Source organism: Megalobrama amblycephala, linkage group LG3 (genome assembly GCF_018812025.1).
Source record: "Megalobrama amblycephala isolate DHTTF-2021 linkage group LG3, ASM1881202v1, whole genome shotgun sequence".
Classification (NCBI taxonomy): Eukaryota; Metazoa; Chordata; class Actinopteri; order Cypriniformes; family Xenocyprididae; genus Megalobrama; species Megalobrama amblycephala.
In genome coordinates, this window is record NC_063046.1 from 14,312,298 (window position 1) to 14,333,602 (window position 21,305).

Sequence of the window (21,305 nt, forward strand, 5' to 3'; positions counted from 1 at the left end):
ATAGCGGCTGATCTATGAGGTTTTCAAGCCCAAACTCACACACATTTCCTACATTTTACCCCCAAATAGGAGGAGGATCACTGTTCCTCTGGACCCCATTGGCAGCTCCCACTTGTCTACTAGAAACAGAAAGGTACTTTCAGGCAGAGAAAACCATGGTGGCTTGGCTATATAAATTTGAAGTAAAGACCGCGTATCCTATCAATGTTTAAAATATTTTTTCCCCCCTTAGGAGGAACCTGGAGATTTCAAGGAGTATGACGCAAAGTGATCAAGCTGATCGATTATATGTACCGTTAAAAAGGACAATTTATTATGTTGTGTAGTTTTGGTCCTTTTTCTTTTCTATTAAGTCATTGCATCTCAGGATTATGAACTGTGACTTATTTATTTGTATTTATGTTTTGCGAATATTAGCTTACCAACCCCCTCTAGTGGGGTGCAAACTGACAGACACTGCCCTGGTGTTGCTGCAAAATAAAATGTACAATGATAAACTATCAAGTCTCGTCAAATGTTCTTTCAACTTATATTGTGATGCAACATATTTCTGTGAATTAAAATAAGAGCTAGATTAAGAAAATAAGATATTTGAAGCCCAATAAAGAAAAGTTTTATTTCCTCAGGTAGTTAAAGAAAATGATATCAGATGCAAAAAATATACCATTTGCTTTGCTTTTCTCTTCACTTTCACATATGTACACTTCTCAAAATCTGTGATATTTACAGACTGCAACACGAAGCAAGAGAGATCTGTCTTATGGGGATTTCCAATCCCCCTTGCTTCACAAATAAACCAAAAAAAAAAAAAAAAAAAAAAAAAAAAAAAAAAAAAAACAATCTCCAAACTAATTCAAATGAAAGAGCTTGTAGCATAAATGAGTAATCTTTACCAGTTCTCAGAGTTTAAAACCCCCAAACAATTCCTGAAAACAATAGTTACAACCATTCCATTCAAGGACAGCTCCAGCAAAGCTCCTAAATCTAGCCTTCACGTCTTATTAAACTGAAATCTTCCAAAAAATCAATTTAACACATTGAACACTATGTTGTGCAAGTAATTAAAGACTGAACAGTTTTGATAAATTCATCGACAAAGTACATGGGTTAACATACTGTACATTACCAGTAGAGTTAGATGAAATGAATGTTTGATATATCAATAATTGCAACTGAATGGATTCCCTGCTTAAATGACTCGTATAGTAGCTCTGTATATCTAATATATGTTAGCTGACTGGTCAAGTTCATTTGAGTGTGACATATCAACTGAAAGGGTATAGTTCAAACAGTCTTTTATGATCACCTATAGGAAAAGACATTCAGACTAACACAATACATCTATAATTCTTAAGAAAAAAAGAAATGATTAACTGGACAGTTCACTAAGAAATAATGCATTTTCTAATAGCAGTGGTGTCAACAATCTCTTATAGCAGCTCTTTGGCATATTCATGACATAATTTTCCTGTAATTTGTAGTTTTTTTTTCCTTTCAAGAAGACGTTTATATTGTAGTACCAATACAGTATACATTTGTAGTCCTCTAACTTTTCCCACAAGGAAAATAGTGCAGATTACCCAATATGCAAGCCAATCATTGCAAACAAATGTCAATTTGATGTGACAAAAAGTTACAAACGAACAGTCACATTTGAGCCGAACAGAATTCACACTACTCGTGGTCAATTACCAACTCAGGAGGTAAGAGACTCAAACATTATTTCTCAGTGAAGTCCATCTGTGATGGAGACCTTTGACTGCCAAATATAAGGAGTAACTAGTCGCCAAAACTAGAACTGCAAAGAAAGAAAGAAGGATTTTGAAACTGAAAAATGTGTCGGATACAAAAACTGGAGAACCGGGAACATTCAGAGCTTGGAGGGAATGAACACCCTCATCTAAGTGTCTTTTTTATGACTTGACCGCCGAGAGTCTCTGCATTTGTGGCAGTTAAATATGTCGGGCACATTAGACTTCTTAATTTTGGCACAAGAGAGGTGCACCCACACGCTGCACTGACTACATTCAATCATGGGCCGTCCTGCAAAGGGTTTACCGCAGTAACAGGTGATCAAGTCCCACGAATCGTCCCCTGAAAGGAAAAGACATAAAATAAATAAAACGTATAAAAAACAAACGAAAAAAGAAAAACAAAAGTCCTACACATTAGAAAAAAAACACAGATTTATACACACACACATTTATCTAAATCGGTCCCTAATAAACTCACCTGACTCTACCATTATGTCTTCATCCGCTATCCAAGTCTCGCCTTCACTGGAGCTCATATCCGCCTCTCTGGTGGCCTCCTCCTTCTCCTCTTTCACCTGTGCCTGTAGTCTGCGCTCGGTCATTGCTCCCCGGTCCGAATGCTCCTCTCCGTGGCCGAGACCGTTCTCAGAGTCTGACTCGCTGTGGGCCGAGCTCTTAAGCTTCTTAAGGGCTTTGGACTGTTTGGGGTTTTTACTGCGCTTGATCCTTGCACGTTTCTCGCCGCCGCTGCTACTGCTACTGCTACTGCCAGCGCCTGATCCTAGAGAAAGACGCTTCAGCTTCTTGTCCTTTTTGCGTTCAGCTTTGCTGGCCACTTGGCCCTCGTAGAAAGAGTCTTTTAAACACATTTTGTCCATCAGGGTGCTGTCAGATGAGAGCCGGCGCATACTCTTGTTGCTCTTATTGGCACGAGCCTTGCGAACGAAGGTGTGGATGGTGTGCAAGTCCGACGTGCCGTGACTCCAGCTGGGAGCCATGTTAGAACTCGCTCCACCTAAAACGCTGCCTTCTCCTGAAGCACCAGTGTTATTTGGAGAACTGGAGGATGCTGCCGACCATGGCCTTTCCTGCCAACAGAAACAGGCACACAAATCTCAATCTGGATAATAACCAAAGCCATTACTGACATCTAGAAATGCAGGTTAAAAAAAAAAGACCAGTCAAAAGTTCAGGTAAACCAGGTGTGTCCAATCCTGATCATGGAGGACCAACATCCTGCAGAGTGTAGTTCCAGCTTGTCTTATGTTGATTACCTTTGTTCAGGTGTGTTTAACTGGGGTTGGAGCCAAATTCTGCTAGACTGTGGCCCTCCAGGAGCAAGACTGGACACCCCTGGGTTACACTTGGTAAATCTGCAGATTATCACTGTTATGATCTGCAGGTCATCATTGTTAATTTTTAACTCCTGACTTTAAAAACTATCAGCCAATTAATCGGCTATCTGCTAGATTTTCCAACATAGTTATCTGAAAAATCCAGTATAGGTTGATTTCTACCAATCTTGCCGATTAGACGAACTGTGCGCAAGTTACAACTGAGCCTAGTTTTGACAAAATGGCACTAAGGGGCCCTGTTTACACCTGATATTAAGATGTGATCTGATCAACCAAAACGCAAGTAGACAAGGCAAACCCGTACATACCCGTTTACACCTGGTGTTTTAATCTGTCTTTTTTGTCCACTTTCAACCACTTCTGTCCTGATTTCTTCAAGGGGAGGGTCTATGGGCGAATAAATGTATGGGTTTTTTCCAGAACTTTCGATCTAACGGACAAAATAAGCTTGCGAAATTTACATATGAACACTAATGGAGACGGCGGAAAAACATACGGAGAGTAGGGGTGGGCGACATGACCAAACTCTTATTTTACGATATGAGAAATTTTATTTCACACACACACATATTATATATATATATATATATATATATATATATATATATATATATATATATATATATATATATATATAGTCATGTTATTTTTTTCTCATTTCTGTTACTGAGTAAAAAAAGAAGCAAATTACAAAAACAATAGAACAAATACAACATAACAAAAATGTGAATTTAACAAATTAAGTTGCAACAGGTTTATTTAATATGTAGTTAAGAAATTGAATAATCAAATGAAAAAATTAAATATTGCATAGTCTTTACTGCATGAATTAAATGTAAATTTATTCTAATTAAAAGTAAGAAAAAAAAGTTATTCAGTCAAGAGCAGCAAGTTTTCTCTTTTATTTGATTCACAAAATGACACAGAGCAGCAGATAGTATATTAGGCTGCTGTCACTTTAAGATCAATGCACGGATTAATTATACCGATATACGCCCGGTTTACACCCAACTGTTCACTTAAGACATAACCAGCTATGATTACACGAATAATCCATACAATGGGCATTTTGACATAATTGTGTTTATTTAACCATTTAAGCGCAATAAGACATGAAAGAGAACTGAATTCGCAATCACATGCTGAGAGATGCGGTTTTCTGTGCACGGGCTTACACTGTGTGTCAGTCAGCGCGTGCACCACATCGAGTTCTTTTTCACTGCTTATTGTGCTTAACACTTAACACTGAGCACATCCCAAATTCGCGATCGCCAGGTTTCTGTGCGCACACTCATCACGAGCACCGCACCATGATCCGGTTTACGATATATTGCGCTTATAACTACTTTTAACATCAAGCACGTCCCACTCTTTAAATTCCTATTCATGTATTTTATCACTCTGAAGTGTCAACAGTACTATATATTTACACGCAGCGATATACACAATATAGCAAAATCTCTAATGACAGACATTTTATACTGTGGTAACGATACATAAAGTTATACCGCCCAGCCCTAACAGAGAGCATCAGCTTTCGTTTCTGCTCTGATAGGTGCAAGACCACATCGAATGCTGTGAATGCGTGTTAGAAATCAGGAACGGTGGGAGAACATTATGCTGGGTACGTTTTTTGTCTTCAAACCAAACTCGGGTCTTCAGCCGGCAAAGTTTAAATCCTGTCTTGTTAGCACGCTTACCATGTTTACGCATTAGGTCAGTAGGCGGAGAGTAGGTGGTCTTTTGTGGCTGTTCAAACACATTCGACCACATGAGCGTCTACACTACAAAAGCAATCTGGTTGAATGCGTTTTCAACTACCTCTGGAAGTGATCAAAAGGGGAGAAGCTCAAAATGTTTTAAACCCTGTTTACACCTGTATTTAGCGTCGCCCACTTGTGATCCGATCAACCAAAATGCATCTTAATACCAGGTGTAAACAGGGCCTGTGTTACAACTTGCCCACAACTAAATATTTTTGTGTTACACCATTAAACTTAGTTGAAACTTAACTTGCGCATAAACTAAATATTTAAGGAAGCCTCAGACCAGTTGTAACGGTTGGACTGAAATAACTAAATTGCATCAAAAAGCTTGTTTTACTTGAGAAACTTATGAATGGCTGGTGCAACCCTACCTAGCACATTAGTACAAGCTCCATGCCCTGAAAAGGGTGTCAAAATGTTGCAGCACTTGGAGGTCTCCAGGAACATGAACTTTGTAAGGGCTTTAATACATAAATGTGAAACAATGCTCTATTCTTACCTCCTTTGGAGAAGGGATGTAACCGGCATATGCAAGAACAAAACTGCAAAACTTGTTGAAGTCCTCCACTGTCCTCTTTCTTCTCTCTGATGGCTAGACATGAACAATCATTAGCATTGGGACAAGCACTGCCCTCTGTAGGGTGAAAATTGTATTTCCTTGTTTGACTTACCAGAGTCTCTGCTTTGCACTTCAGTAATGAATCTATGTAGCAAAAAGAAGGGAAAAGAATAACATTAATTCGTGGCAAAACAACAGGTTTGACCGAGAGAACGTCGCACTTGGAGTTAATTCGTGCAGTTTTCAATCGTACAAACCTGGTAAAAAGTGCGTTTTCGACGATAAGCTAACTGGCTAACTGCTATTCCTCGCGACACCCTGTTGATTGAAGCGTAAATCAACGCTCAAGTGCGCAAGGCACCATTTTACATCCAAACATCCACACGGTTTGAGGCACTTAAACTGTGGAGAACTACTTTAGCGACAAACACCATAAGCTAAACCGGCGATAAAGGTAAAAAGACGCCGCAGCAGCATGTGACCCAAGCCTTTTCTCGACGTCGAAACAAGCCAAGACCACTTCACTGGTTTGGAAACACTTATACAACCCTATATGGGTAATTTACAACAACTAAATCACTAAGTGTTAAGAGGAACATACACCATCGACAATACATTTACCGCGGCATAACAAAGAGTTACAGTCAGGCAGCGAAATGCAACCACGCTAAGCACAATACAGTGACCTGTGTTAAACAGGCAACATTTTGTCTGAAAGGATATAAAAATAAAAAGAGAAAACGCCGAACTGTGTATAAAACAAAAACTATTCAACTGACATCGTGTTGAAAGGATAAACAGCAACAACTAACGTTACTTTAAAACAGAGCTAACGTTAGTTTACTTGGCGAATACAAAATGCGCAACGATGCGTAACTGCGGATTTGTAAACGTGCACATGAAATCATTTTAACAGAAAGCAGTGGTTGGACATCAGGAATGATTTTTAATCATTTATGAGTTACAGCTTAACAAATAGCTACAATCAACTCGAGTAATTTCACTCCATTGCACAACATAGCAATCCCTGTATGAACCAGCTCGTCAGCGCAAGTAAAATGTCCACTACTAACATTGCCACCATCAAACATTACAAAGTGACTGGCAAAAAAATCAGGTTTACTCGAGAAATCAGTCTTTAAAACTAAAGAGTATGTTGGGTTACTGCAGTATTAAAGCGGCTAACATGCTAGCTGACTCTGCTAAAACTGATCGTTGATGGGTGTTGCCTATCACAACATGGTTAAAGTTTAAATATTTAAAATCAAAGTCAAGGTTTTTCCTTACCTTGGTGCTCGGACATTATTTCAAGCATTGTCGCCTAATAAGCTCGATCCTCTTCAGTTGGATGACACCGAGCAGCGTCAATCTTCGCCCGGCTTGGGCGCAGCAAGCCCCGGCTGACCAGCTATAATCTAGTTAGCTGAGCATCAGAATGACTTAAACGGCGATTTTACTTCTTTTTTACAAACGGATCCAATGGAATATCGCTGGATCTTGAGTCCCTGGAAGGATTAATTAACTTAATTTTGGTCAGCAAGTAGTGTTGTAAAAATAATCCAGCTGGCAGTTCAATTACCTAACGGACCACCAAGTGAAAAAGAACCAATAATAAAACCAGGGATCCAGCATGTTTTTGCAAACGAATGTTAGTAATATAAACTCTACGATCGCGCTATTATCCTTTTTGAAGAAGGGGGAAAACGACCAAAGTTCTCCAAAAATTACGTCTGCGTGTCGCCTCCGGCGCGCCTCACCAAAGTCGACGATGTCAACTGACTCAAGAAACCCCTTGCGGTGAAATTGCCGTTGCGATGTAGTATTTGCCCTCTAATGGTTCATGGGAAATGTAGTTCAACCAATGAGATTTGCCGACAGACGGAACTGAATGCAACGACAAATAAACAACAATACCCATGATTCATTTCGCCGTTGGTCTGCTGTATTCATGGGAAATTGAGTATAACTCTTCCAAATCTTATGGTTTGTGTTTGCTCCAGAGTGTACATTGTAAATAAATAGAGGCATATTTATAAACTTTCATCCTTCTATGCTTCTATGCATATCTTTGGACATTTCAATCAATAAGTAAGATCAGTAGTTAGACAGCCTTTACTTTACTGTTCATTTCGGTTGCCAATGACGTTTTACCATTGAACCTAATTCAGTGGAATGGCAAAGAAGCTGTCTGCTATGACAGTACCATTCACCCTGAAAGGGGGCGCTAGGGGGCTCAGAAAGCATTGCTTCTTCTTCTTCTGTTGTTTAAATGGCTGTTGCACAGAGACGCTGGAAAATATTCCTGGGTGCATCTCAATCAGCTCCCTAGTTCAGTAGTCAGGGCACTGATCAGGTAATCAGCCACATTAATTTACATGATATACTGATTCACGACCTAGGGAGCTAGGGAGCTGATTGATATGCAGGGCCTGACTAGCCTACTGCGTTTCGAATTATGGGTTACACTTCTGGTTTGAGGAAATTCCATTTAAAAAGACTAAAACGAATCGTTTCAAATCATAAGATTGCCCTACAAATAAAGCCATCAGTTTGACTGAATGAGCTGTCAATTTTTCTTTCATGTTTTATTTTCAGACATCATGAGAATAATGTAACGCTTGGTATTTTAATGTAACATGTTAGAACAAGAATATCTATGGCAAGAGCTCTTTTCAGTCGCTAATTTCTATCCTCATAATTATTTTCTTTTGTCCCTTTGTATGGACAAAGTACAACTTGCAATATGGCAGAATAAGTCCCGCCTTCTAAATAACAACCAATCGCCAATTGGTAAAGTCATCGCGTCACTGCAGTGGCAGTTAGAAGCTCCGGTTTCTATAGAAACAGTCAGACGCGCGCCTTTGAAATGAGGCACAAGAAATGCGCATTTGGGACTGCGCATGCGCATTAGCTTGATCCAGCCTGAAAAATAGGGCTGGGCGATATATCGCATGCGATTCTCACGCGCATTTCGTCAGTAAAGCCGGTTCCCTGATTACCGCTAAATCGCCATCACCTGCTTTCAAATGGAGCGCCTTTTAATAGACAGAGCCGTAGTTCACGGACAAGCCACGCAATATCGCGTTCAGTATCGAAGATGAATCGACTTCCGATTTAGCGGTAATCAGGGAACCGGCTTTACTGACGAAATGCATGTGAGAATCGCATGCGATATATCGCCCAGCCCTACTGAAAAATACAGTTTTTTGTCATGATTCGAGCATTTAGAAACATAATTTATGAGACAGTTGTTGCCAGGTTTCATTGGTGATTTCAAATATGAAATTTAATCGAAAGCTTGGCAAACAGCTTTGGAGAATTTGATGTTTCCCCATTCGATCATGATTCGAATCGCTTGTCAAACCGCCAAACTGCTGAAATCACGTGACTTTGGCGCTCCGAACCGCTGAAATGGATCTTGAGAGAGGAAATGTCATTGCTGGCTATGGAGGCCTCACGGAGCCATCGGATTTCAACAAAAATATCTTAATTTGTATTCCGAAGATTAATGAAGATCTTACGGGTGTGGAACGGCATGAGGGTGAGTAATATATTGACATTGTTTTCATTTTTGGGTGAACTAACCCTTTAAAGGGACTTTGGAAAATAGTACAGGATGGCAGCGTGTCCGCGGACACATTAAAAGTGTAATTAAATATATTGAAACTTATGTCAAAAGGTCTTAAATAGCATAAAACGTCTCAAATCATTTGTTGAATGGAAATAGACAATTCTAATAATCATATTGAAACGCTACATGTATTGGTTAATGTAATGACTATTTTACTGTATTTTATTTACTTCATTAAATATTAAAAGTGATTGAAATGATTTTGTTTTAAAACATTTACTTTAAAATATAATCAAAAGGCTGAAAATCAAGGTGTTGTTTATTTATTTTTTAACTATATCGCCAGTCCTAATCACTATTTACATTTCAGCTGATCAGATTTATGTGACATAATATTCTTTTTAATTTTTGTTTTGCTTCATAATGGTTATTTCTGACTTTCTGAGCCACCGAGCGCCCTCTGTAGGAAATAAAAATGATCACAACTAAAAATGCATAAACCGCTCTATTGATTTTAGTTCACTGACCAAACCCCTTAACAACGAAACCAGCTACTGCTTCCACACGGCGGTTTCCACCTTGAATGCATCACACAGTACTGTACTGCCTTGACAAGGCTCTTGATCTCACAACCATTAAGATCACGCGAAGGCTCGTATAATTGTTGAAGAAGACAATGTCCGAGAAGGACCTTAAAACATCGCAGGACCTGACTGTTGTGGTGAGTATTTGATTTTCGCCGAGGGACAATGCTGGGTCGTGCCCTTACAGTCGCCTAATATTTAGTCACGCTCACTTCACTAGCCAAAGTGAATTAGTGTTTAATGAGAAGTGTTAAGTGCTGTGATTCGCCTGACTCAGCATCATAGCTACATTAATCCTTGTGTCTTGAACTTGTACGGACACATCACTCTTGTGAGTTCCTCAAGCAAATGTTTTCTTTCTTCATCGATTTATAGTTAAATTAAATTAGATGTAGGTAAAATTTATTTTCAGGAAGCTTATAAAATGAGGACTTTCTTTATTTCAGTGTTAGGCATCTCTTGTGTGATTACACGATGTTGAGAGGTTTCCCTTGTTACTATGGTTTCAGTTCGACGCGTGGGTGGAGAGCATGCCCTTAAACTGCTGTTTTTACTCCTGTGTGGGAAGCCCACGCAAAACCCACACGATTCTAGAAATATTTCATTTATGCTAGTTGAACGCTGTGTTCATTCACAATTTTTGTAAAACTGTTCAGGCTTAATCTGATTGCTTGCTTTAATATTTTTTTTTCTTCTATTCAATTCAGGTACAGACATTGCTGCAACAGATGCAGGACAAGTTCCAGTCCATGTCAGACCAGATTATTGGGCGAAATATCCTTCTGCATATAATAATTGCTCAGACTTAAAGGATTAGTTCACTTTCAAGTGAAAACTTCCTGATAATTTACTCACCCCCATGTCATCCAAGATGTTCATGTCTTTCTTTCTTCAATCGAAAAGAAATTAAAGGTGCTAAAGAGGATGTTTTGTTTTATACATTTTTGCAATATTACTTGAAACTGTCTTTACTAACTGATAAAAGACTATTTTTTAGGTGCACTGCAAGTAATAATATTAATATACATCATCTGTGCACGAGGTAGGGCCTTAAAAACATCAGCCAATCGTTTACGCGATCATCGCATAAACGATTGGCCCTCTGGCTTGTCAATCACTGCCGTGACGTTCCTTGTGAAAGACGTGTGCGGCTGCACGCTCCAGTAATTTTCCACACTCCACAGGCGCCGCATGCAATGATTTTGTCAGGAGACAGGAGTAACAACTGCAGATTATGAGTTACCTGCGGTGAGTCCGACATAATGAATCCAAAAAACACGACACAGCGAATGCCGATGGTAAACACGTGTTCAAATACTTGTGCACTAGTTTTGGGAGGCGTTCCTTTGAAGTGAGCTGTGAAGGAGGGGGGCTGTTCTTACGCATGCGCTCATTTCAAAAATTCAGTAACAGTCTTTGGATTCTCAGTCGACGAAAAAATCCTCTCTATCACCTTTAAGGTTTTTGATGAAAACATTCCAGGATTTTTCTCCATATAGTGGACTTCAATGGAGCCCAAATGGTTGAAGGTCAAAATTACAGTTTACAGCGATCCCAGACGAGAAATAAGGGTCTTATCTAGAGAAACCATCGCTCATTTTCTAATTTTTTTTTTTTTTAATTTTATACATTTTAACCCTCTTCTTCTCTATTTGAATTCCAGCATTGTAGACACTGCTAAGTTTGAACTAAATTGTCATATACAATATGCTAGTGCAAGTATATAACAATTAGTTCAAACTTTAACCTGTGGAGGGCAGTAATACACTTAGCAGTGTCTACACTGCCAGAATTCTAATAGAGAAGAAGAAGAGAGCTAGTTCAAGATGAGCATTTATTGTTAAACTTATATATATATATATATATATATATATATATTTTTTTTTTTATTTTTTTATTATTATTATTATTATATATTTTTTTTTTTTTTTTTTTTTTTTTTACAAATTGAGCGATGGTTTCTCTAGATAAGCCCCTTATTCCTTGTCTGGGATGCTGCACTGAAGCTGTAATTTTGACCTTCATCTGTTTGGGCTCCATTGAAGTCCACTATATGGAGAAAAATCCTGGAATGTTTTCCTCAAAAACCTTAATTTCTGAAGAAAGAAAGACATGAACATCTTGGATGACATGAGGGTGAGTAAATTATCAGGAAATTTTCATTTGAAAGTGAACTAATCCTTTAATTGTAGCTGAATTGTGTGGAATGGAATGCACTAGCTATGTTTGTAGACGGTTAAAACCTAATTTATGCTTCCTAGGTTGATTATGAGATGATGGTTATTCAAAAACAATTTTGCCTTAATTCTGATACTTGATGAGATGAGTACGCGAATCGATGACCTGGAGAAGAACATCTCTGATCTCATGACTCAGGCAGGTGTGGAGGAGTTAGAGGAGGAGATAAAAGTCACTGAAACCTCTGGAACAGCTTGAAGGCAACAACCAACACCATCTTAGTAAGTGGAGTTGTTGCTATCGCCCCTTTAAAGATGCAATAGAACATGTATTTTACATTTGGATTCATCTGCTTGTGTCACACTATATAAAGAAAGTCACATTAATACATAGTCATTTAAAAAAAAACTAATTTACTTGTAGATTTTAGTTAGGTTGTTGTTTTTATGGACTTATGTATTTCTATTCTGTCTTTCAGACTGCCAAGGAACACAGTGAGGACCTTCTACTGCAGAATCAGAATTTTTAAATGAAATGTGAATGAATCCTTTTTTAAGTAATTCATTAAAAATGGTGCTTGCCTATGTGTATTACATACTATATTACATATTGTAGGGGTAACAATTATATTTCTGGACAAAAGATTCAGATATTAAAACTTTCTTTTGTATTTATTCATTCTAATGACAGGGGGAAATCATGTGGTTCCTGCATGTTTTGCTGATTATTAAAAATACCATGAAATGACTTGATAATTGCCTTTTTCTTTTCTATTAAAACAGAAAATAAATAGGCAGGGGTGTATTGAAGGACTTGTCTTTTTATAAAACCAATACCATATAGCAAGTAATACCATGGTGTAAATATTATTTTTATAGATTTGCATTTCATAGACAAAGTATTTAAGCAGAATACATGGCTACTTCAATGGAAAGTTTATGCAGCCAGATGTTGTGGTTATGACATCTACCAGCAGGGGTTAAAGGCACAATATGTAATATGTTTGGATTAAAATATCCAAAACCATGTTTTTATCATACCTCAGAGACAACACTATTTTGTCAAGTGGCTAACATAGCATAATTACCAGCATTCTCTCTGTTTATATGTTTTAAAGGTGCCCTAGAATTAAAAATTGAATTTATATTGGCATAGTTAAATAACAAGAGTTCAGTACATGGAAAAGACATACAGTGAGTTTCAAACTCCATTGTTTCCTCCTTATATAAATCTCATTTGTTTAAAAGACCTCCGGAAAACAGGTGAATCTCAACATAACACCGACTGTTACGTAACAGTCGGGGTGTACACCCCATTATTTGCATATGCCAGCCCATGATTGAGGCATTACACAAGGGCAGTTAGTATTACACAAGGGTAGAACGTCTGGATGTGCACTGCTGAATAATCAGACTAGGTAAGCAAGCAAGGAAAACAGCGAAAAATGGCAGATGGAGCAATAATAACTGACATGATCCATGATAACATGATATTTTTAGTGATATTTGTGAATTGTCTTTCTAAATGTTTCGTTAGCATGTTGCTAATGCACTGTTAAATGTGGTTAAAGTTACCATCGTTTCTTACTGTATTCACTGAGACAAGAGCTGTCGTTATTTTCATTTTTAAACACTTGCAGTCTGTATAATTAATAAACACAACTTCATTCTTTATAAATCTCTCCAACAGTGTAGTGTTAGCCGTTAGACACAGAGCATAGCCTCAAACTCATTCAATATCAAATGTAAACACCCAAATAAATACAATACTCACATAATCCGACGCATGCATTCAGTATGCATGACGAACACTTTGTAAAGATCCATTTTGAGGGTTATATTAGCTGTGTAAACTTTGTTTATGCTGTGATAGAGTCGAGAGCTCGGGAGGGGGCGGAGAGCACGAGCATTTAAAGGGGCCGCAACCTGAAATCGGCTCGTTTCTAATTATGCCCCAAAATAGGCAGCTAAAAAAATTAATTAAAAAAAAATCTATGGGGTATTTTGAGCGGAAACTTCACAGACACATTCAGGGGACACCTTAGACTTATATTACATCTTTTAAAAAAAAGTTCTAGGGCACCTTTAAAGCAACACCATGGAACAATTGCTCACGGTTCCCCCATGTGGTTGATAAGCGCAATTGTCTGTTACCAGTGTCATAAATACTGTCGCTGTAAAAGCTTCCCCGTAGGCAGTGCAATACATGTGAATTTGTTGACTAAGCTGATGGAACCGGCGAATGCAGAGACCTTGTTTATCTACCGACCAGGTAAAATAGCCCGTGTTACACTTTTCGTCTTATATTTAGCTGTTGGCTAACTCCACCCAGGCTACGAGTAAAATATGTGATGTATGTCGTAAAGCAGGTCGCACTCTTCCACTGGCAGGGGATGGGTGGGGCTGTGTGTACCGACCTGAAAATGAAACTTGTAGAGTGTGGTTGTAGCCGCTAGGAGGCTGCTCAGGTGGCAGTAGAATTCGGCCGGTTAAGAGTTGTTCTACCACTGAAATAATTTTAGAGACATTATTTTAAGGTCGAAAAACTACATAGTGTTGCTTTATAATTAATTGCATGCCATTTATCAACACAAGCCATCCAGCATTTATTAATGATATTCTAATATCGATCTATCTTACTGCAGTGTGCAACAAGTGTCTCATAGCAGCCGCCTCAGAGTAACATTATAACATCATTTAAAGATGACATCTCTCATGATTCCGTGCTCAATCTCGGCATCATCAAGCTACGCCTTTGTTTAGAATAGGCGACCTCTAGCGGTGAAAAATTTACATATTGTGTCATTTATTACTTACCCTCATGCCGTTCCACACCCGTAAGACCTTCATTAATCTTCAGAACACAAATTAAGATATTTTAGTTGAAATCCGATGGCTCCGTGAGGCCTCCATAGGGAGCAATAGACACTTCCTCTCACAATATCCATAAAGGTACTAAAAACATATTTAAATCGGTTCATGTGAGTACAGTGGTTCAATATTAATATTATAAAGCGATGAGAATATTTTTGGAGCGCCAAAAAAAAACAAAAAAAACGAAATAACGACTTATTTAGTGATGGCCGATTTCAAATCAGTGTGTCGAATCAGCTGTTCGGAGCGCCAAAGTCACGTGATTTCAGCCGCTGGCAGTTTGACACGTGATCTGAATCATGATTCGACACACTGATTCATTTATGCTCCGATGCTTCATGAAGCAGTGTTTTGAAATCGTCCATCACTAAATAAGTCGTTATTTTGTTTTTTTGGCGCTCCAAAAATATTCTCGTCGCTTTATAATATTAATATTGAACCACTGTGCTCACATGAACTGATTTAAATATGTTTTTAGTACCTTGAGAGAGGAAGCGTCATTGCTCCCTATGGAGGCCTCACGGAGCCATCGGATTTCAAATAAAATATCTTAATTTGTGTTCCGAAGATTAACGAAGGTCTTATGGGTGTGGAACGGCATGAGGGTGAGTAATAAATGACAGAATTTTCATTTTTGGGTGAACTAACCCTTTAACTGGACCAAACCTTCGCTAACTACTATGATTGTGTCAAAGGGAGCAGATCAGCCAAACCGCTGTAAATGTGCTATTAGAAGAAGGTATTTACAGATCTTTTTATCTTTATCTTTAGTAAACTCTCACCATAACCCCAAAAGCTACAGGACACCAAAGACAGACAAACTCTGTATCTGGCATCAACATTTAGAGGGAATTAGGTCTATTATGGGGTTGGCAATTAAATATTCTTTCATTTATTTTATTACTTGCTGTTTACTAACATAAAGCTGGGTCTATTTTACTGTACAGGCTGTTCTGAAGCCTCTTAGTCACATATTTTATATCTTGATTATATTATTCTATTCAAGTCACTTTCATTGGAGCAAGATGGTGGTCTATATCTTCTCTTAATTAACTACACAAAAGTAGAGCAAAGTTTTAAAACTACTACTATAAAATGAAGAACAGTTAATGTGCATCAGGTGTGTTTTGCCTTATTCCTCAGGTATGCAATTATAGATAAGGTGTGCTAGCTTGAAAATATTCTTGCATGGCTAACTTGCTTTATTGTTCATTCAATAAAAGTAAACAAAGTTTGGAGAACATTGTCAAACCTTAAAAGTAGATTATTATGAACAGGCCTATTTGTGGCACACATGCCATATATCTATATCTTCGGCCATAGTTCTCAGCTATGTTTATTAAAGACAAACAAACAAAGACAATCCAAGAACAAGAGTCCAATCAACATAAGGGTATCAGGAACTCTGCCACACAGAGAAGGCATGAGAGCATCAACTGGGAACACCCATACAGAAACAACCAACCAACAACATCTGAAGCACAGACCTTATATACACAGACATTAACGACGCACGGGTGTATTTAATCACACAATAATGAGTCCAGGCAAAGGTTTATGGGAAATGTAGTTTGTGATGGAATGGCAAATGACTAGTGAGGAGTGCCCTCTGGTGGAGATCAAGGACACTCCAGCTGGTGGATGTGACACTTACACAGATCACACAAAAACAATGTCCTTCCTTCAAATAGCACATGGTGCTAAATTCTGGCAGACAGTATGAGTGTTTGAAAACATTTTTTTCTAGTATGTGTAGTGGGGCAGAAATGGCACATTTCACTATTAGCCTTATTGAATAAGAAGCTGAGAGCTTCATTTTTGGGGTTCTATTCATGTAGAAATTTTAAATGTTCATCCTTGTCCAACACATGCCCTGGTCTTTTAAAAACGTTTTGAAAACTTAAAATAAATTAAACATCTTTTCTGATAATAAGTTAAGTTTGTGGTTTATCAGTTTATTACTGCAATAAATTAATGATTTCATATAGGTTACAATGCTCATTATTAGCTAGAGGTCATTTACATTTGTTGATTTGTTTTATGCGTTTGGAAACTTTATTGTATCTTTATCAAATTTATCTAGCTATTGTCAGGTCAACAATACAGTATATCACAGTTATGGGCCATAAATGTGATATATAGCCTAAATTTATAAAGACATGCCTTGTGAGTGAATAGTACCAGTAATGTCCACTTGGTGGCGCTATTTTGTTATTGAACATTTTCTCCAACAATCTTCTACTACAGTTGTATCGCTTTGAAATCTTGTTGAAGATGTATATTCAGTCTCATTATTGTTAGAATTGACCAGGAAGAATCCATTAGCTATCAATAAATGTTCGCATCAAAGCCAAAATTGCAAGATTCTGTCTAAATTATACCTTTAGGAAGTAGCCCCAAGCTTTTTTTTTATTACAGAATTTCTTTCAGAAAGAAACTGAGCCAGGTAAATCCATGTGGTGTTTTGTGTCTTTCTGATTGTGACATCTGAGACAAAAGATACTCATTGCCAAGGTGTTCTCTGTGATAATATATTTGCATTTTTGTAACAATAGGGGTAATATTTGTTTTTCAAGAGTAGGAAATTAGATTTTCTTCTTTGTCTCGAAGCTAAAAGTCTCAACACACTCGATAGAGGTAATTTTATACCTCAACTGGGGGGTGTATTTCCCTTCTGGATTGTAACATGTAGTGGAACATTTTCTTTCTTTCTCTCTCTCTCTCTCTCTCTCTCTCTCTCTAAGCAGGATTTTGCCCTTCATCATCATGTGCATTTATCACAACAACAACCAGACATGTCAAAAGTCTTCAGCCTTTTGCTTTACACTTCATATATACTAAAGCATTACACATCCTTCAGATTTGAAGGGAATCTCTTTTCACTCTTTACATTTGACGTTTAATGTCTGTCTGCATGAGAGCTGATATGGAAAAGAAAAAAAAAAAAAGGAGCATCATGCATTATGCCCATGATTTGATTAAATATTTATTCAAATACCTGGAAGGGAAGATATTATAACATCTGGATGGACAATACGACTAGCAGGAAATGTAGTGTTTTGATGAGGTTTATAATGACGTAAATGACAAAAAAATCACATTAAATCTACATTTAGTCGTTATTAAGTTGTGGCCTCAAATATTCAGTGTCTGGCTGAGACCGATCCTATGCCATCCCAGCTCCCTACAATTGCACAGCAAGAGTTTCTGTTGCCATGGTGATGCCTTTGGTTTCTTATGACCACTGCACTTAAATACATTAAACTGAACCCAATCAGTTGTTCACAAGTAACCTATAGGAAAGTCACATAAGCAAAGCCATATCACTGTAGTACTGTTCTATCTATGAGGAATAAATCTAAAATGTTAATGTAACAAGATGGGTTAGTAGCCTTTCTGACTCTGAAAACTGGTGGATTTAAGCTCACTCTTTTGCTTGCATTTGCAATAAATTAATTAATTTAAATAAATTAATTTTTAATTTTTACAGATACCATTCAAAACAAAATGGAAATCAAACCAAAGCTCATGACCTGTTAAACATCTTCTCTAAAGTGTCATCTGTTGTCATGACTGAATGTAATTATATTTATTTTCTTTTCCAGCCAATTCTCCTTTGCTCTCTTTACATGTTATCTACTCATGCTTTGCAATTGAACTAACTGCTGTTATAAACAGTGGTTCTCCTTCCCCTTCAGTGGCAGGATGTTTCTTTTCTTCTGGTCACTTTAACATCTCAAGCCTTCATCATGATCCATTAGAAGTGTTACGGGAAGCTAGAAGAGTGGCTGAGCACTTTCCTCTTTGGGATTCCATTCATGGCTGAGGTCATATGCAATACATTCAATCATTTTACATTTGGTAGTATATTTATATTTTCTGTAACAGATTAACCATTCGTTCAGGCATATTCACATGCCATTTATGAATAATCTTTAAAAGAATTCCTCTTTTCTGAGAGGCATGTTCTAATGCACAAGACTGATTGCATACTGCTTACAGACTGCATTTGATGAGGGTCGGAGGTAATCAGGAGCATGGCCAAAGCTGTTCTGTTGGATAGCATGTAAAGAGCCTTTTATCAGAGGTGCATGTGATGTGATCCAAGTTGTAGTCTGCATGACAAGACATAGCCTACTTTACTACAATGTTAAATTGCTTGGTCTTATGCACAAGTTTAGTCTTTTATACTGTTTAGAGCATGGGCACAGTGAGGTTTACTTTGCAGATCAAATTTGGGGAATATATGGAGTAACTAGCATTCAGTAATATGATAAGGACTTTCACTGGGGTGCTGGACAAACAAATATATTACCTGTGGTGTGTGACAAGAATCGACTGAGGATGTGAGAATATGATCGCCTCCAGTTCAACACCATGAGAGAGGTTTTTGGCATGTCTTTTCACTGAGCTCTGCTGTAAAATCAAGTGTTTAATGCACTCTAAAAGAAAATAGGGCACAATGTACTGTATTAATTTAATGGAATTTTCTGTATTTATTTATTTTTTTTTTTACAGGTATTTTACTTGTATTTTGAATTTTGAACTTCATTGCGATGTATTCATTTTTTTTTTTTTTTTTTTTTTTTTTTTTACAGTGTGCACTTGGTTTTCTTAGCTACAAACAGAATGAATGATTATAAATGAGTTTAAAAGGCTCTATGCCTCTGCTTTGCTTTTTTTTTTTTTTTTTGGCTTATATTGTAACCAGTGGCGTGACTCCTTGTTGTCAAGAATTGATTGTGATATAAAGGATATCATCCTTTTTCTCATTTGTGGAATGACAGATTTTGGGAATGAATTTATGCCTGTATGTTCTGGATCTGCCTTGCAGTATATTTCACTTTAAACAGTTTAACTATAAGTTTAACTATATAAGCACAAACAAGTAATCCATTTAAAGCGTCCCCAACCTTATACAGTATATTGTGCATTATGACTTATATTAATAAAATCATCAATTAAAATGTCTTTATCTTGTTTGACCTGACAGGTTTATTTTTCTTTTTATTCCTTAACAAATGCTTTTATAAATATAAATAAATGTCTGTCTTGTGGTAGATTATAAATAGATTCTGCAATGAGAAATTTCCAAGTGCTGATAAATCTACAGATTAATTTAGCTCACTACAGTCAGCATTGATCAATGGCTTCTCCTGATGCAGGTAAAAATCTCAGATTTATGTTCATGAGAGAGATTAAAGCACCCTTCATCATTTTACATACACTGACTGAGTGTTTCAGCGTATACCTTCACAATAAGATAGATACTCACAATAAAATGCAGTAACCCAAAAGCTGTTTTTGCTGAGGACAGCATGTTCACTAGTTTAAATTGGCTGCCATATAGTCTCATTTTTGTCTTTAATAATGAGGAAAATTCTGTCAGGTCAGATGGGCTATATCTCATTAACTGAGATGTTTTGAGTAAAATGTACAATTGAAGACTTCAGATGCAAAAGCCTCTAAGTGCTACCTGAAATTTTCTTATAAAATGAACATTTTTATCAAGCTTGTATGTTTATGTTCAGTTATTTCATTTTAATGAAAAGGACTTAATTGCCATTAAAGTGAAATTAATGAACCTAAACATACAAGCTTAATAAAATGCTCAGTTTAGAAGAAAATTTCAGACTTGGAGGCTTTTGCATCTGAAGTCTTCAATTACACAAGCTAAAATTCCAATATCATCATATTTTTTGTAATAGCTCAGGGGTAAAACAGTGAACATGACTAACATGCATCACGTTGACCAGAAACCCAGCTTAAAGGGATAGTTCACCCAAAAATGAAAATTCTGTCATCATTTGTTGAGTCATTAAGAAATGCATACAGGTTTGGAATAATATCTAACATAATTGTTTTATTTTAAATTTTTTTTTGTTTTTTTGTGAACTATCCTTTTAAGCTAATTTCCACCCCAGCAGGGACATCATTCAACATTCTAGACTAAAATCTGTTATTTTTCAGGGAAGAAAAAAATGCTTTAAAACATGTAGCCTATTTAAACAGCAAATATATAGTTATATATAGTCTGTCTATGAATATCACAAACATCATTCATTTTTGCTAAGCATTTATATAGCTAGCTATTTTGGAAGGTTGTGTCATCAATCTCAAAAGCAGACTCATATTGACTGCTTTATTGACAAAAACATTCATGGCACCTTCAACCTTTACCTTCATAGAAGAACTAAGACACAAGTCTATAATTTTAAAGTGAAGTTCAGTTCAGCTACATTCATTACGGTAGTTTCCCGCTGCTGCGCGCGATTCTCTTCAGTTCGTTACGGTAAGAGCGTGAGGCTTGTGTTGGTTTTGCAACTGTCACACAGCTGTAGCACGCGCGTGCACTGCGTTCAAGGCGGCGAACAACAGATAGTCTGCGAGAAAAGGTAAAATTTATAATCATCTTTTTTTCTTGTTATATTTAAAGTCAAGCATTATAGATAACTGTTGGATTTATTCAAAAGGAACAAAAGTGTTATTGGGACAATTTTCTTTTTGAATGCAGCGAAACTAACAATAGTTAACGTTAGTCATATTCTCTCTTTTTGGTCCGACTAATGAAACCATGAAAACAACTTAGAGTAATTAAGTTACACACTATCTTAAAGTGTTTTTAGCTTTAGTCTAACTAGAACAACTGTTTGTTATTTAAAAGT

The 21,305-nt window shown here is 37.2% G+C and overlaps 3 protein-coding genes across 3 annotated transcripts in view; 2 read left to right on the forward strand and 1 right to left on the reverse strand.

Moving 5' to 3' along the window:
- Nucleotides 1-590: 590 nt before the first annotated feature.
- Nucleotides 591-7,241, reverse strand: phf23b (PHD finger protein 23b). Its single transcript, XM_048184107.1, has 5 exons — nucleotides 6,722-7,241; nucleotides 5,547-5,578; nucleotides 5,375-5,467; nucleotides 2,233-2,842; nucleotides 591-2,094 (listed from the first exon to the last, which is right to left on the reverse strand). Exons 1-5 carry the CDS (start codon nucleotides 6,747-6,749, stop codon nucleotides 1,901-1,903), a joined length of 957 nt encoding a protein of 318 aa, XP_048040064.1. The 5' UTR covers nucleotides 6,750-7,241; the 3' UTR covers nucleotides 591-1,900.
- Nucleotides 7,242-9,462: 2,221 nt separating this feature from the next.
- Nucleotides 9,463-12,514, forward strand: hsbp1a (heat shock factor binding protein 1a). The gene is made up of 4 exons (XM_048184108.1): nucleotides 9,463-9,726; nucleotides 10,297-10,363; nucleotides 11,904-12,048; nucleotides 12,246-12,514. Exons 1-3 carry the CDS (start codon nucleotides 9,682-9,684, stop codon nucleotides 12,023-12,025), a joined length of 234 nt encoding a protein of 77 aa, XP_048040065.1. The 5' UTR covers nucleotides 9,463-9,681; the 3' UTR covers nucleotides 12,026-12,048; nucleotides 12,246-12,514.
- An 8,406-nt stretch (nucleotides 12,515-20,920) lies between these two features.
- tp53i11a (tumor protein p53 inducible protein 11a) overlaps nucleotides 20,921-21,305 on the forward strand; it is a 34,438-nt gene continuing 34,053 nt past the window's right edge. Inside the window, exon 1 of the mRNA XM_048184109.1 lies at nucleotides 20,921-21,035. The gene's annotated coding sequence lies outside the window, so the exon portion shown is untranslated. The remainder of the gene's footprint in view (nucleotides 21,036-21,305) is intronic.

Bases quoted from the DNA above. Each gene is read 5' to 3' on its own strand.
- hsbp1a (XM_048184108.1), top strand. From the start codon at position 9,682: ATGTCCGAGAAGGACCTTAAAACATCGCAGGACCTGACTGTTGTG. The intron at 9,727-10,296 runs GTGAGTATTTGA...TATTCAATTCAG, and splicing joins CGCAGGACCTGACTGTTGTG to GTACAGACATTGCTGCAACA. The intron at 10,364-11,903 runs ATATCCTTCTGC...TAATTCTGATAC, and splicing joins AGACCAGATTATTGGGCGAA to TTGATGAGATGAGTACGCGA.
- phf23b (XM_048184107.1), bottom strand. From the start codon at position 6,749: ATGCTTGAAATAATGTCCGAGCACCAAG. The intron at 2,843-5,374 runs GTAAGAATAGAG...TTCTGTTGGCAG, and splicing joins ACATCCCTTCTCCAAAGGAG to GAAAGGCCATGGTCGGCAGC. The intron at 2,095-2,232 runs GTGAGTTTATTA...TTTTCCTTTCAG, and splicing joins AGACATAATGGTAGAGTCAG to GGGACGATTCGTGGGACTTG.